We start from the raw sequence: 16,560 nt of genomic DNA, 5'->3' as shown, positions 1-16,560 counted from the left end.
AGGGAAGGTGGGGACGGAGTGGTTGGTTAGTGTGTGACAAGAAATGCTGTGTATGTGCATGTGTGCTGTCTGCCTGTTTGCTGCTCTGTCTGATGTTTGCTAGCAATAGTTCTGTGAGAATGTGCCCCCCCCCCAAGGAATAATAATACATACCAAATTCCTGGCAATTAAATCTCAAATGTGTGTTTCCTGGTATTGCAGACATGTTTAAATGCTACTTAAATTCAGAGATGAAGTAGGGCACTGGATATTCCATGGTGTCAATGCCCAAAACACGACATATGCTTATCAGTTGCAGGCATGCCTTATCCCGAGTCTCGCCGACACAGGCCAAACAGCAGTACAGCTCTACAAACTCAACTTCCGATGTTCCATCAAACAAAATGGTCATCCGGATTACACCACTCTCATGTAAGGCCTGCAGAGTCTCCAGGCTGGCACTGGTTCTCAGAGCTTGTTGGTGCAAAGGTTGCACACACAAAATACCCACTAGATGAGTGCGTGGTCGGGCACGTCGTACTGGCATCAATGGTGGCACACTGCAGGCCACCATAAGATTGGCCAGCATGACGTCTTCACCGTAGACCTCCAGGATCCAGTGACGCAGGAAAAATCCTGCCATTCGGGCGTTGATCTCAATGAGCTTCGGCCCTGTAGGCATCATCTTAAACTCTACATTAAAGACTCCATCAATCAGCCCACAACTAAGACAGCATTGGTAGGCAGCCATCACAAGCTGGGCCTCCTTGTCTGCTGGGAGAAATGTAGGCATGCAGGCAGCTGTCTCAGTGAAATCGGGTACCCTGGTGGGCCCGTTATCAGAGACAAATGCTGCCATAAGCTGACCATCATAAATGATGATGTCAACATCGTGTTCTGAACCAGAGACATATTCCACAAGCACCATGGCATTTCCATAGCTCAGCCCAATGCCGGGGCAGTGCCTCTCCTCTTTCATGTTGCTTGATATATTCTTGTAGTGCTGGTGACACTGCTCTTTATTTTCCACCAGTTTAACTCCGATGGCTCCACTCCCCAATTCTAATTTCATCACACAAGGGTAGGCAACGCAGTTAGAAACCTTCTCAATATCGGTGTGATTTTTCACTTGGTAGGATGGCAAGGCATAGGAAGCAATGGTATTCGAGAAAGCACTGTCTTTGCAGTTAAGCAGGCTGAGGTGGGTGCGACTCTTCTGCTTAGATAAGAGTATGGCTGATACTGAGTTGGAGCGGAGGCCTAGCTGCTCACATACTAAGGCAGCAAGGATAGTGCAGTCATTCCAGAAAGCGACACATCCATCCAGATGCATTGTATGGTCACGTATCATCTTCAAGATCCACTGGGCATGAGCCTCATCCTGCTTGTGGTCAGTCATGTCATAGTGAATGAAGTTGTGCACAATGCTCGCAGCAAAGTGATTTGGGTCTGATTCAATCAGGTGAATCTAGAAAAAGAATAAGAGACAGAATGTTAATATCTAACCCAGCGCTTACTCTAACCAGATAGTTATTTCATCCAGCCAATTGTTTTAAGGTGCATCAACAGGCACTACCACCCACAAAGTATCCTTCCACTTACATTTACCTTTCATTGTTTCTCTCATTGAGTTATCTATCCATCTCTGCATTCGTTGACCTATCCATATAGCTTTCCATAGAACCATCGTCCCACAGATATTCCATAAATATGCCATATGGTTACCTGCCCTTTCTAACTCATCCATCTACCTAAACTTTATTTCACCTGCATTACCAATACAAACAATAATGCTACAACTGCAATCTGCATGGGATTTACATTCCACTGACCCTTACATTTTTGGTCCAAATAGACCCTGTATTCTAACCTTGCGTCCTCAAGTTGCTTCCGCAACCTTGGCTGAACATCAGGGGCCGCATTCTAGCTTTGAGCAGACTGCCTATTGTATCCTCCAAGATTTTTAGGCTTGAACGTTCAGCCCTTTTTTGAGCAGAAGACAAGCTTTGCGGTTTCCCTCTGAGGAAGGCCTTAAACGTCCATGTAGATTTTTGAATATGGGGAAAAAGCTGGTGCACTACTGGCCTGGAAAGCTCAGACAGACAGGTCTTGGAATTTTATTGAAAAGTTGGTCTTAAACGATAGAGGGGACATCTCAGGGAAGCAGAAAGATATGCAGGCCTGTTTAATGTCTCTTTTTTCTAGCCTGAATGGGGAAGAAATCTCTCCTGATTTGGGGTGGATTAAGTCATGGCTGAGGAAGCTGCAGCTCCCCAACTTAATAGATGAGGGTAGTGAGGCTCTTGATGCTCCAATTACTAAGGAGGAGATCCGATTGAGTATATCTAAGGGTAGGAAAGGTAAAGACGTAGGTACTGATGCCTTACCAAATGAAGTATATAGTCTTCTAATTGAGCAACTGATGTCATTTCTGAAAGCTCTGTTTAACTCTATTTAATTTATAGGTATGGTGGCCAGGTACCTAAATCTTGCAAAAAGGCCTCCATAGTTCTCAATTTACAACCTTCGAAAGACCCTACTAGGGCAGACTCTTAAACGGCAAATCTCTCTGCTTAATGCGGGTTATAAGATCTTTATGAGTATTTTAGCAGGGAAAATGGCTAAGCTCGCTTCTCAGCTCATCCACTTAGATCAGAAGGGCTTTATTCCTAAGAGATATATACAGGAACAGACCCAACAGTTAATTGGCATGATTGATCTTGCCATAGAATGGTCTGCCCCTTTGGCCATATTAGAGTTAGATGCCGTCAAGGCATTTGACCGAGTATGCTGGGTCATCCACTGGGAGGTAGTGATATCAGTGGGATTCAGCCCTAAATTTATTAGAACACTTAAGACAATCTACACAGGAATTTAGGCCAGGATCTTTTTTAATGGTGTGTTATCCTCTAGTTTTAATATAATAAGAGGGACACGACAGGGATGCCCTTTATCTCCCCTTCTTTTTGATATTTATATAGAGCCTCTCGCCCAACAGCTGAGATTGGATGCCTTAGTTGTCCCATTCAGTTCCTCGCCATATAGCTGTAAAGTCGCGCTTTATGCCAAAGACTCATTAATCTATACGGCTGACCCCTTAAACTCTAAGGGCCCGATTCACAGAATGAACTTAAGACTCAATCCTAAACTTACTACTATTTTGGTATTCACAGAATGCACTTACTACTTTTGGTATTCACAGAAGGTAGGATTTTGTCTTAAGTTTGTCTTAAGACAAACTTAAGACAGACTTAAGACAGACTTAAGACAGACTTAAGACAAAATCCTAACTTCTGTGAATACCAAAAGTAGTAAGTGCATTCTGTGAATGCCAAAATAGTAGTAAGTTTAGGATTGAGTCTTAAGTTCATTCTGTGAATCGGGCCCTAAGTTTAGATATCTGGGTATCACAGTAGTAACCAATATAGAAAGAATAGCACATATTAATCTATCAAGGGTTACTAAAGAGACTTAATGCCTAGGTGGAAAAATCTCCCATTGACAATCTATGGATGAGTCAATCTGATAAAACTGGTTATCCTTCCTAAACTAACCTACATTTTAATGCTATTCCACTTGGGTTTCCCAATCAGGGTATTGATAAAATTCAGGGGAAGGTGGCGAGTTTTATTTGGGCCCATAAAGGAGCTAGACTATCCTGGAAAAACCTTAGGCGCAAGCTGAATAAAAGGGATTGGCTCTACCTGATTTTAACTGGCATTGTGTTGCTTTTCAATTTAAAAATATCTGGATGCTTCTGGTAAAAGCAGATGGTTCCACTTGGGGGACATTTTTGGGGGAGATGATAAGGCACTGGAGTGTGGAGGGCTTTCTATATAAATTTGGTGTTCCCAGGTTCTTTAAGAAGGTTCGATTAAAGGTACCGACATCTGTCTTGGATATTTGGTATAGAGTTAGGAGGAGGTGGGGCATGGGATACTATTCAATTCTGCTCCAATATGGGACTCCCTAGAACACCAGAATGTTTAAAGGATGCTTTAAGTCTTCCAATCAGAAGGTGGGGGTTACAACTTGGTCTGATTTGGTATGATCGGAAGGAGTGCACCCTTGGGAAGTATTGAATGCTAAAACCAGCAATGAGTTGTCTAGATTTAAGTTTATCCAACTATCCTGCTGGTTTGTGGCATCAAAAAACGAGAGAAGGGGTGATTATGATTTGGAGTTGTCTCTCCAGGACATCAGGCTTAAGAATGAAGAGGTGGCAAGGTGGTATTAGGGATTCTTGGTGGCAGAGGAGGAAACGTTGTTGCCTCCCTATGCGGTATTATCGCCTGCAAGGAAATTTGTTTGAAATGGAGAGATCCCATGCCCCTGACAGCGAAAGACTGGGTCAGGGCTGCAGTCAGGATCGGCTGCCTTGATCAGAGAACAGCTAAGAGTCCTGACCTGTCTATATGTTCGGACTTTCAAATTTGGTGTCGCTCCTTGGGTGTTGGCTACCTGTCCCTCTGATTACAACGATTCACTGCCAAAGGTGAGGGTCCAGGTGGAAACGGACCAGTGCGATTGCAGTGACTGCTGGGTGGATAGTTAGACAATGCGTTTTTTTTTGCTTTTCAGATGCTCTTTGGTGATGTGAGGGAAACAAGTAAAAACAAGCATTGGCATGTACCAACAACTCTAGAGTTCAGGAAAAACTTCTTTCAAGAAACCCAACATTGTCCAAAGCACTTGCAATTGTGGAGGGAATGGAAAACACATCTTCTTGGGTCAAGGAGATAAGGAAAAATCGGGGAGATGGCAGCAATAATTCCAATGACAATAAAAAGAAAAGCCAAGATAATGTACTTATGTTGGAAAATAATGACGAGAGTGAGGAGAGTCACGTGGGTATAGCTAAGGTGTCTGCGAGTGGGAAAAGTAAATCTGTGCAAAAAAACTCTTTCATAAAAAAATGTTTCTGCCAGTCAGACTCATCCTTCAACTAGTAGGGATGTTCCTCCAACAAAAGAACGTGATGCTCGCTCTCCACATCCACCTGCTCATCAGAGAATGAAATGTTATAGGTGTGGGAGTTTCTCACACTATTCGAGCTTTCCCAACTGTTATGCAAGAGAGAGCATATGAAACAATTGCGGTGTCAAGGGGCATTATGCTCGTGTCTGTAAGTCATCTAGGCAAAGAAATGTGGGTGATGAGAGTTCTGATGTCATTCGCACTGTGATAGTGTCTAATTTAAAAGGGAGTGGAAATGTTATTTATTCAGAACAAATCAGTATGCCATTTTGTGATATTTGTGTGGATGATAATGTTTTTAAACTAATGGCGGATTCTGGATCTCCATTTACCCTAATTGGGAATAAAATTTGGGATGAGGTGGTAGGAATGGAAAATGTTTCACTTTCACCTCCCGACATTGCTCCTGTAAGTTATGGGGGGTCAAAAATTGATATTCTTGGGTATGTTGTAGCAAGGATTACATTCAGAGGGAAGGTAACGACTGGGAAGGTGTATATAGCGGTGAGAGGAGATAATCTACTTGGGTGGAGACACCAACATGATTTGGGGATAGTTCTTAACCCAGGTGCTAAGGACCCTCGTAATCTGGTGTTATTAATGGAAGAATTAGTTGGTAATGCTTATCTTCCGACGGTTGATACAGTGTGTGTTCACAACAAATTTGTTGAAGATTATCCCAATGTATTTTCAGACACGCTTGGGTGCTTGAAAGGGTTTGAACACCGAATATTTCTTTAAAAATCAGCAAAACCTTGTGTTCACAAGGTACGTAGGGTGCCAAACATGATGCTGGGTCAGTTGAAACTTGAGATAGAAAGACTGTTGAAGTTGGGAGTGATTGAGAAGATAGAATCTCCTGAGTGGTTGGCTCCGGTGGTTTTGGCACCCAAGGATGGGGGGGAGTCTGTAAGGATGTGTGTGGACTTACGCGGTTTGAATAAATGGATCTGGGTTGATCGTCAGCCTCTCCCCAACATTTCTGAGTCTATAAGTGTTTTGAAAGGTGCAAAGATTTTTAGTGTGTTGGATATTTCGTCAGCGTATCACCAGATTATGCTTCACAAAGACTCGAGGCCCTTAACTTCTTTTGTTACTCCTAAAGGAGCATATCGGTTCTTGAGAATGCCTTTTGGGCTGGCCTCAGCGGCAGCCTGTTTCCATAGGGTGATGAAGATGATTCTGGATGACCTACAGAACGTAATGGTTTTTCAAGATGACATGTTGATTTATGGGGAAGATGAACTAGTGCATGAGAATAGGTTGAGAGCTGTGTTGAATACATTGGGAGAAAGTGGTCTTACGGTAAAGAAGGAGAAATGCAGGATTGGACATTAGTCGGTTACGTATCTTGGTCATGTGATCTCTGGGAGTGCGGTACAGCCAAAGATTGAACTTGCTGATAGTATTGTGGGAGCTCCAGCGCCAGAAGATAAAGAACAAGTTAAATCGTTTTTGGGAATGGCTGAGTTCTACTGAAAGTTTGTAAGGGTTTTGCAAGTGTTGTTGAGCCAATTAGAGCACTTTTGAAAAAGGGTGTACGTTTTGTATGGTCAGAGGATTGTGAGGAAGCTTTTAGGGCTATTAAAATGGAAATTGGGAAAATGCCGACCGTAGGCCATTTTGATTCGAAATTGAGAACCATCTTGACTACTGATGCTAGTCTTAAAGGACTTGGGGCAGTTCTCTCTCAAGTGATCAATGGTGAAGAGACTGTTGTGGCTTTTGCTTCAAGAGCTCTTAGAGAAGCAGAGATAAATTATTCTTGTATTGAGAGAGAAGCGCTGGCTGTGTTCCGGGCGATTCATCACTTTAAATTTTACCTGTGGGGGATTCCATTTGTGGTGAAATCGGACCATCGACCCCTCGTACAAATTTTCTCTTATCATCATAATGATCACATGACTCCCAGATTAAAAAGATGAAGTGAGGGTTTGCAAGAATTTAACTTTTCTGTACAGTACATCCAAGGTCAAAATAACAAACCCGCAGATTGTTTATCACGCTTACTTATTGATTCTGGGTATGATTTGGAGGCGGTGGAATTTGTGAATTGGATAGTTGAGCCATCAGTATCTAGGGAAGAATGGTTGTCTTGTTTTAGGAATGACAAAAATTTTGATTTGCTCAGAACCATCATCTCGAAGGGTTGGCCTGATTATAAAAGTCTTGATTGTGATTTGAAACCTTACTGGACAGTGAGGGATGATCTTACTTTTTGGCCGGATAACTTGATGAGGGGTGACAGAGTAGTACCACTGTGTGATTTAAGAAGTAGGATAGTCAACTTGGCTCATGAAGGGCATTTGGGCAGGAGCCTCACCAAGGCACGTGTCAGGGAGAAATATTGGTGGCCTGGCATGGACCGAATGGTTGAGTCTATTGTCAAAGACTGTCATCTGTGTTCTGTTAATGATACATCTCGTACCATTAATCATTCTCCTCTTTCACCTGTTGAAGTACCTGTTGCAGTTTGGACCAAGAATGGTTTAGATATAGCTGGTCCATTTGAATTGATGCCTTCTCATGAAAGGTTTGTGTTACTCTTGGTTGATTATACTTCGACATGGGTGGTTTCAAAATGTTTAAGTGTAGTCAACTCTAGGACTGTGATAGAGTTTTGGAAAGATGTGTTTGTGTCAGAAGGCATTCCCAAGTATTTAATCACGGATAATGGGGTGCAATTTACCTCTAATGAGATGGACAGGTTCCTTAAAGACCTTGGGATTGTTCATCAGAAGACGGCTTTATATTCACCACAGGCTAATGGCCTTACGGAAAGGATGAATAGAGTTGTGAAGTCTTGTGCTCAACGAGCATTGGAGCCTAGAGTTTCCTTTAGTAGTGTGCTGAGAGAAACATGGTGGGCTCACCGTACTGTTCCGAATGCCATCATGCAAAAGTCTCCTTTTGAATCTCTTAGGGGAAGGGTGGCGAATTCGAAACTTAACCCTGCTTGGCTTCCAGTAAAGAATAGTGACGATGGCATGATTAGTAAACAAAGGGATGAGTTGTCTAAATATCAAGATAAGTATAAGCGAAGGTATGATGAGAAAATGGCTGTGAAAGTTAGGAAGTGGAAATTAGGAGACCAAGTGTTGGAGAAAAACCTAAATTGGGTCACAAAGGTGTTTCCAATTTTTGTGGTCCTTTCATCATTGTTGACATTAAAAAAAATGTTGTTACCTTAGATAATGGGTGTACCTGGAACATGTCTAAGTTATCTAAGTTCACAGAAACCAAAAATGATGTTACAAGTAGTTCTCGTAATTTGAACTTAAACACAAGAGTTGAAAATGGGAGATGCAGACAACTTCCCAGGAATTTCAATGACTTTGTCATGTATTGATGTTTTGGTCTTTCTTTCTTTATTTTTTAATTGTATTTTCTTAGTTATTGTAACTGGTATGTAGTTTATTTATTCTGTTAATTACTATGAAGGGGGATGTGATTAGATGTATTTCTATGGAACTGTAGTGTAGCTCCTATTTTCCCAATAGGCTCTGCGCATTGGAATAGTACCTACAGCAGTAAAGGCCTAGGCCAGACGTTAACTAGGTCTACTACTGTCGATACTAGACTTAATTTTTGGGTTTGCCAGCTAAGCTCAGAGTTCGCTAGAAACTTTCTCGAATGTTCAAGGAAGGAATTAACTCCCCTGATTAGACAAGAAGGGATTTAGTTTCTGACAACCATAGAACATGACAACTTTGCTCTCCCCTAATCAAGAGTCAATCTCGAGAGTCGTGTGAGCACAAGGCAATTATTTTACTCAGTCAGTACGTGCATTCTTAGTCTCATCAGAATGTAGAGAAAAGGAAGAGACGGGCTTGTTCAATAAAAAGGTGTTATTTATTGATCAGTCTCTTTTCTCATACATGAGAAATGGATCGATATTATTGCAATACTTATAGTTAAGTAAAGTGCATACATTAAAAGCAATAGTATAAAATAATACTGTAAAAACATTGATATGGTTTCTGAGCCATATGATGTTTAAAATGATTAAAATATATTTACATACACATATACATTTTGACTAAACGTGCTCCACTGGTGTTTCTAAATACGCCTACCCCGTGTACCTGACCTAAGTCTAATGCGTGGGCGGGAATAGAAAGTTACAGTTTAAGTTAAGTTTGTTTTTGCCAAGTGAATAACTAAAGAATTCTCTGTGAGGGGTTATTCAGTTCTGTACCTGGAATTTAGGATGGATGAGGAATAGTATCTCTTTCTCTGCTCTCGATATTCCAGGCTGCCTGCGAGGGCTGCCCGAAAGCGCCGGTGCTGGGTCTCTCGGCTTGAGATAGCAGCGCGTCTCTCAGCGCGTCAGGAAGGCGGGGCTGCTGCCAGCGGGGTCTGCTTCTGCTCTCGGCTTCGGCAAGTATGGCTGCTCCGTCTTGTCACCACGCGTGTGTGTGCATAGGGCAAGATCGGCAATATTTATACCTTAAAGGTGCCGAGATTGACGTAAGGATGGACATAGATACGTCAATAAAGATGTCATACGACTTGCTCGTTAGCACATTCTTTACTAAAGTTCTCTGTGAAATCAAAACAATGGCCGCACGGATTATCCAGGTTGTCATAGGTTTGATTTGTTATGAGAACGTCGTATGCCTTATCAGGGGCTGGAGGAATGTCGCTTGTCTAATTAGATCTCAAGCGTTATGACCTAATCAGATAACACGTTCCTGTGCCGTAGTGTGACTGCGTCAGATAACGGTATCTGCATCATGGGGGTTTTCTTGCCTCATGGGCTGACTGTTAGTTAACTTGATAGTTAGTTTAACCAGAATAGGGTCAGGAATAGGGGGACTGATTCAGAACCTATAGAAATACACGACACCCACTCCATGCTAACTATGGTCATATCTACTAATCTATGCATAGTATAACATAGTACAACATACTATAGAGTATAGTGTATACCTTACCACCCCAAAATACATAAATGCATTTCGAAATTTTCAAATATACTGAAAAATTGCAGTCATATATATTGTATGCACTTAAGCTATGAATTAAATGCAAAAGTAAACACGCATTTTTATGCATTATTGCTTATTGGTATATGAGAAATACACATGAAATGGCTCTTAATATGGCTATACAGAAAGGAAGTTCGAGACCATTTCATCACATAATAAAATATTTGTGAACATCCCAGCGAGCAGCTAAAGCCTATAAAGTATCTAAAAATAGAAATTTTAGTTCTCTAGGAATAGTTTCTTACTTTAAGCAGAAGATCAGTGTCCCGGGGAAAAAATATGTAGAAAAATATTTTAAGGGGCTTGCTGAAAAATATTGCTGTCCGTGAGCTGGAGTGAAATTGTTCATGTGACTTTATTTTTAAAGTTGAAGGCCGAATTCAGGGAACGCCGTGTGCGAGTTTACTCAAAAGTCTCTATTTCTGTTCTGGAGAGAACATCATATCATTCAGGCTTTCGAAAAAACTGTCAACAGCTTCATGGGAAAGTTCCACTAAGTCGGAAATAGGGGTAACCATGCATTCGTGCGCATGATTGTCTCCATTGACATTCTGATTCGCGGATTGGTGTCAGTACAACGCGGATTTTTACATCGCATTCCGTTACAACGGATTTTTTACAACGCAGGATCCATTACATCGGATGCCATTACAACGCATGGCATTACATAGCAGATGGTATTACAACGCATGGCATTACATCGTAAGTATAGGTAAGTATACCTTTTTTTAAAAATGTTATTAAGTTAATTTAATTAATTTAATTTAATTTAATTAATTTAAATAAAATACATTTTAAAAAAGCCATTAATTTAATTTAATAAAATAATATCTATTTAATAAATGTAATTTTAATAAAGAATGGGAATAATTTAATTTAATTAAAATAATAAAATTAACTTAATGTACATATTTTTATAATTGATATTAAATTAAATTAATTGAAATAATGTATTTAATTTAATTAATTTAATTTAAAAATGTAATTAATGAAATAAAATTAATTTAATTTATTAAATATATTTTAATTAATTTAAAAATGGTAAATATAATTTAATTAACCCAAAACACAAACCCCTGTACCCCAAAACCCAAACCCTGCCCTAAAACCTAAAAACACCCCTGTACCCCAAAACCCAAACCCTGCCCTAATACCTAAAAACACCCATGTACCCCAAAACCCAAACCCTGCCCTAAAACCTAAAAACACCCCTGTACCCCAAAACCCAAACCCTGCCCTAAAACCTAAAAACACCCATGTACCCCAAAACCCAAACCCTGCCCTAAAACCTAAAAACACCCCTGTATCCCAAAACCCAAACCCTGCCCTAAAACCTAAAAACACCCCTGTACCCCAAAACCCAAACCCTGCCCTAAAACCTAAAAACACCCCTGTACCCCAAAACCCAAACCCTGCCCTAAAACCTAAAAACACCCCTGTACCCCAAAACCCAAACCTTGCCCTAAAACCTAAAAACACCCCTGTACCCCAAAACCCAAACCCTGCCCTAAAACCTAAAAACACCCCTGTACCCCAAAACCCAAACCCTGCCCTAAAACCTAAAAACACCCCTGTACCCCAAAACCCAAACACTGCCCTAAAACCTAAAAACACCCCTGTACCCCAAAACCCAAACCCTGCCCTAAAACCTAAAAACACCCCTGTACCCCAAAACCCAAACCCTGCCCTAAAACCTAAAAACACCCCTGTACCCCAAAACCCAAACCCTGCCCTAAAACCTAAAAACACCCCTGTACCCCAAACCCAAACCCTACCCCAAAACATATACTCCTATACTCATACTTATTTAAAAAATTACTTAAATTATTAAATTTAATTTATAATATTTAAAAACTTAAATAAATATTTTTATTTATTTTTATTTATAATTAATAATAATTAAATCAATTATATAATATTAAATAAAATTTAAAAAAATTATATACTTACCAATACTTACGATGTAATGGTATGCGTTGTAATACCATCTGCTATGTAATGCCATGCGTTGTAATGGCATCCGATGTAATGGATCCTGCGTTGTAATAGCTGCGTTGTAACAGCATTACGACGTAAAAGTTGCGTTGTAAGTGATACACACCCTGATTCGCATTGCTGACAGAAGGTCGTACCTGTTCGATGCTGCTTTCATCTTGAACTTCACTACTCTTCAATCGCAGTGGTGAAGATTCCAGGAATGCCGTCATCAGGATTGGCAGCCTTTGAGGGCAGCACAAAGCGTGAACCTTGGTAGGAACCAACAGTGTATCTGCATCCACTGGCGCATCCGATTGTAGCGTCAGACAGGTGTCTAACACGCATTCTTCTCCGCATAGCAGACACCTTAGTACAGGTAAAACACACCTTTGCCACATTGGTCGAAATGATAGAAACCAAGTCATGTTCAGGTCTCTAAGCCGGGAGAGTCCCAGGATTTTTGATATCCGGTCCCGGTATCCAATAGCTAGGATCGTATCTTCCATTGTCGCGAGAGTTTGATCTGTGACATGGGTTGCCATAACGAAAAATAAGGACTAGGAATAGGATTCCGGCAATTAGTCCTAGGATCAGGGGAAGTCCGCCAAAAATCGAATGGACGAAATCTGGAAAAATACCCAGTATGGCTTTGAATGGTGTTAATGCCATCGAAAATACTGTCTTAAATACCTTTGAGACCCCAGTGGTATCAGAAATATTTAAGATTTCGCTTAGGATTTCCGCGAAATGTACGGGGGAATTAGTTGATAATAATGTATGTATCTCTGCAGTCGTCCTTGCGACTTGTAGATCATACGTTTCTTTTGATGACGTGAGCCTTGTAGGCGTCTGAAGAAGCACTGTTTTCATTCTGCTTAAAGCATCTATTCGAATAGAAGTAATTTTCAAACTGGGCCATGCCCTTGCCTCCCTGTCTGGAAAGGAGCTGGGGAATAAAGAACGTCCACAGCACTTGACCTTCGCCGTTGTAGTTACTAGATAAGGAGTCCCGGGCATAAGACTGCAACATCTGCGGTCTACAATAAGAATGTAACTCCCATTATAGAGTCTTTGAAAGAATGGTTCTATTTCAGTTGCAGGTGCGCCTTGCTGGTGACATGAAAGGTTGTATGAATTCCCTTCACAGGCTCCATGCAAACTAATTCCGTTACACAGAAGCGTGCCGCTTAGTGACATAGCACAATTGTTGCCACTAAGAAACACTTTCTGTCCTTTATTACTGACACATGCATGTGAATAGGGCAGGTTCCAAGTTGTTTTAAGGTACCCCTTTCCCAATTTCTCGTACATGCCAGCCTGTATATATTTTTGGCAGTATTGAAACCTGAAGGTTGAGATTGGAATATTTATGATTCCGTGGATTATCCATTCACTGACAGGTCGTTCTGACATTGTCAACGGTAATCTTTCTAGTTTTTCAATGCTCAAGATTGTATAATCAGCACCCTTTTGCGCCATACCGATTTGTCTATCAGTAAGGTTAAAGATTTGGAATAGTGACGTTGTGTTGATTAAACGCCAAGGCACATAGCCTGAACGCAGATTTTGTAACGTCCAGCCAAGCTGTACAATGGAACGCAATTGTGACTGACCATGTTGTAATAACAGTAAGTCTTGCGATAATATATCGATTGCTGAAGACACAATGCTGTCCAATGAAAAAATTCTGGAGGACAGAGTCATTTACCCATTGTCCACTACAGAAAGTGATTTTTCCAAATTGATACGGTCAATTTCCCGTATTCTTTCTGCTGTCTCAATTTGAGTAACCTTCCAGGCCTCATTGTATGCTGCATATACAGAGGCTGCTATGAAACGCTTTTGACGCTGTTTGCGTGGTCCCAGTATGAAATCACGCAAGTCAGCAACATCAGTAAGTAAAGTTAGGTGTTGCTTAATTTCAGGCAGTGTGGAAGTCTGTAGCCATTGAAGGCATAATTTGCCCACACTGTAGGTTGTTATTATCCCTGGGTGATGTCTTTGGGGATATCTAGGGTCTGGCCTGGTCATTTTGAAACCCTGTGTTTTATTCAGGAATCTATCTTGACAGTAATTTGTATCTGTGGGCCAGATCAACCATTGTTTCCAATCAGGATGTGTTCTGTTTTGGTTTAATATATGGTTTACGTCTATCTCTTCATCTGTATCAGAGCTATTGCTAAACATTGTTGGCTTCGGAATAGACGGTTTAATCAAATCTTTGATTTTGGCTAAGCCAAGACAGGTGGTTTGTTGAACAGTGTCATTTAAAAATATCATTTGTTCTGGGATCATGCAGGCTCTAAACAAAGCTTCTAAACCCTGTACTTGCCATTCTTTTGTACCCCAAACACTTTTCAAATCAACATTTTTGTCCCAATAATCAAATCCAAATGTATTCATTTTTTCAAAGAATGAATCTGAATATATCAATTTTGTGTTGGTTATCATGGTTTTCATCCCTGTCTTGTTTGACAATTTAAAATAAAATGTTTCAGCATTACTTATGTTAAAACCTGAAAAATATGAATATTTGTCATATACGGTTCTAGAGCTTCCTTTTGGAGGTGTAGCACAATGTTCCCATTGATTATAACTTAAAACATTTCTAGGTTGTGCAGATTTATGTAAAAAATGGTTACCATAATGGTTATAGCAATACATACTATCATAATTTGTTGAACCTTGCAAATAATCATGTTTTGTAAATTTAGCAGACATTACTAAGTCAGACATCATGTTGTTAATACTTTCGAAGTCCCAATCATCAGCAAATGAGTTTGGTTTTGCAAAGTCACTCAAGGAGATCTTGATTTGGTGTGGATATTTCAGGATCTCGACCGGACCATAAATTTCATAGTCAGTGTTGTCCCAGGCTACCCCACCAGGTATAGGATTGGCTGTGAAGTTGGCTGAAGAAAGTTCTGTAGAAAGTTCTCTTTTCTCGACGTGTGAAGATGTGTGTGGTTTGAGGATCAAGTTGATGTTCTGACTTGCTGTGTCCATTTTAGCATATTTTCCCTCAATGAAGCGTCCCAAAGTAAATACCATGATGAGCCAAAGTATGAGGATAAATGCGCCAAAACCCACCCAAAATTCAATCCATGGAGAAACCAGATATGTTTCTTTCAGTTGTTTCAAAAGTTCCTTAGCTTTGTCTTTAAAGGATTTTGATGATGGCTGTGTCTTTGATTCACTGAAGCCGTCAGAGGAATCATCGAAGTTGATGAAGTAACCGGATGCAGTTCTGTCAATTGTTCCAATTGGTTCAGGATTTCTGTTTTTTGCATTTTCACTTGGTACTTCAGTATAGATCGGTGCGTCTCTGCTAAATGTCTTTATTTGGGTTTTCAGAGGTCTGAGTTCTATTGCATTGTTGCATAGTCCTTCTTGTTCTTCTTCAGGCGTTTCGAATGTGATGAGCCTTTTTGTTAGGACCTCTGTACTGGTAGCAAACCTTGGTGTTCTGCTATTTATTGGGAGTCCACTTGGCCTACTGTTTGTTATCGGCCACATGTTGTGGTTTTACCAGGTCGATGGATACAACTCGGTTCTCCTTTTTTCCAGCAAGTGGCGGTAGTACAACTGATCTTGTCCCGTTGACAGACAAGACAGGAACTGCTTTTCTGTAAGAAGGCCCAAATTCCTTCTTTACCGCGATCTTTTCCCTGACTAGATCCCCGACTTTTGGAATCCAGACAGGTCTTGCTGGGACAGGTGGTGATTCTTCAGTGGTTGTTGGCTGTTGTTTCAACTGTATGTTGCTCAGGTCTTTTCTTGTTTTGTTTAAGTCCTGCAAAATAGCCAAACGGTCTTTAACATCAAAGGTTTTTTCTATTACCACTGAAGTCTGACTATCAAGGTCAGAGATCAACATCCTAGTTCCGAATAATAATTCGTACGGACTGAATCCCTTCAGAGAATTTCTTGGCAAGTTATTTAGACTACGTTGGACACTTATTAGATGTTTGACCCACCCAGCTCCCGAACCTATTACCTTTGCCGTTATAGATTGCTTTATGTCACGGTTTTTTCTTTCAACAATTCCGTTCCCCTCAGGGTGAAATGGACAAGAGTACCGCAATTGCACGCCCATGCTGACCATGGCCTCCTTATAAGCCCGAGAGCTAAAAGCAGGACCATTGTCCGAATGCAGCATGCCAATTGCGTATGTGCCGATAAAGACTCGCAAATCTTTTATAACAGTTCTGGCGTCAGCCGTTCGCTGGGGCCACATCCATATGAATCTCGTGCATGAATCCACTGCGACCAAGATATATTTATAGTTACCATCCCTTTGTAAGGGACCGCAGTGGTCTAGATAAACACAGGCTAATGGTTTATCCGAGATTAGAAGGGGCGTCTGTGCTGGACGTCTCACCGTTGATACTTTCATTTTTTGACATATTTCACATGCTAGAACATAGTTCCTTGTTTGTCTTCTCATTTGTGGCCACCAGTATCTCTGTTTTAATAATGATACTGTGGCTGAGACGCCAGCATGAATAGAAGCAAGCCCTTCGTGTGCCGCTATTATTAGTCCTAACCTATGTTCCATGTTTGGAATTGCCCTATCCCCCACTCCAGGGATTCGAGCAAAAGGAACATTGTTTGCATCAGTTATGTATGAGTATTT

At 40.9% G+C, this 16,560-nt stretch overlaps 1 protein-coding gene across 1 annotated transcript in view; it reads right to left on the bottom strand.

Annotated features, from left to right (window-relative positions):
• Positions 1–214: 214 nt before the first annotated feature.
• Positions 215–16,560, bottom strand: part of LOC144759983 (carnosine synthase 1-like) — a 272,725-nt gene continuing 256,379 nt past the window's right edge. The window contains exon 7 of the mRNA XM_078646512.1: positions 215–1,447. Coding sequence (XP_078502638.1) covers positions 215–1,447 — 1,233 coding nt within the window. The remainder of the gene's footprint in view (positions 1,448–16,560) is intronic.

This window comes from Lissotriton helveticus, chromosome 1_1 (assembly GCF_964261635.1).
Source record: "Lissotriton helveticus chromosome 1_1, aLisHel1.1, whole genome shotgun sequence".
Taxonomy (NCBI): domain Eukaryota; kingdom Metazoa; phylum Chordata; class Amphibia; order Caudata; family Salamandridae; genus Lissotriton; species Lissotriton helveticus.
Note: the sequence above shows the minus strand (reverse complement) of the source record. Positions and strands in the feature narration are given on the sequence as shown.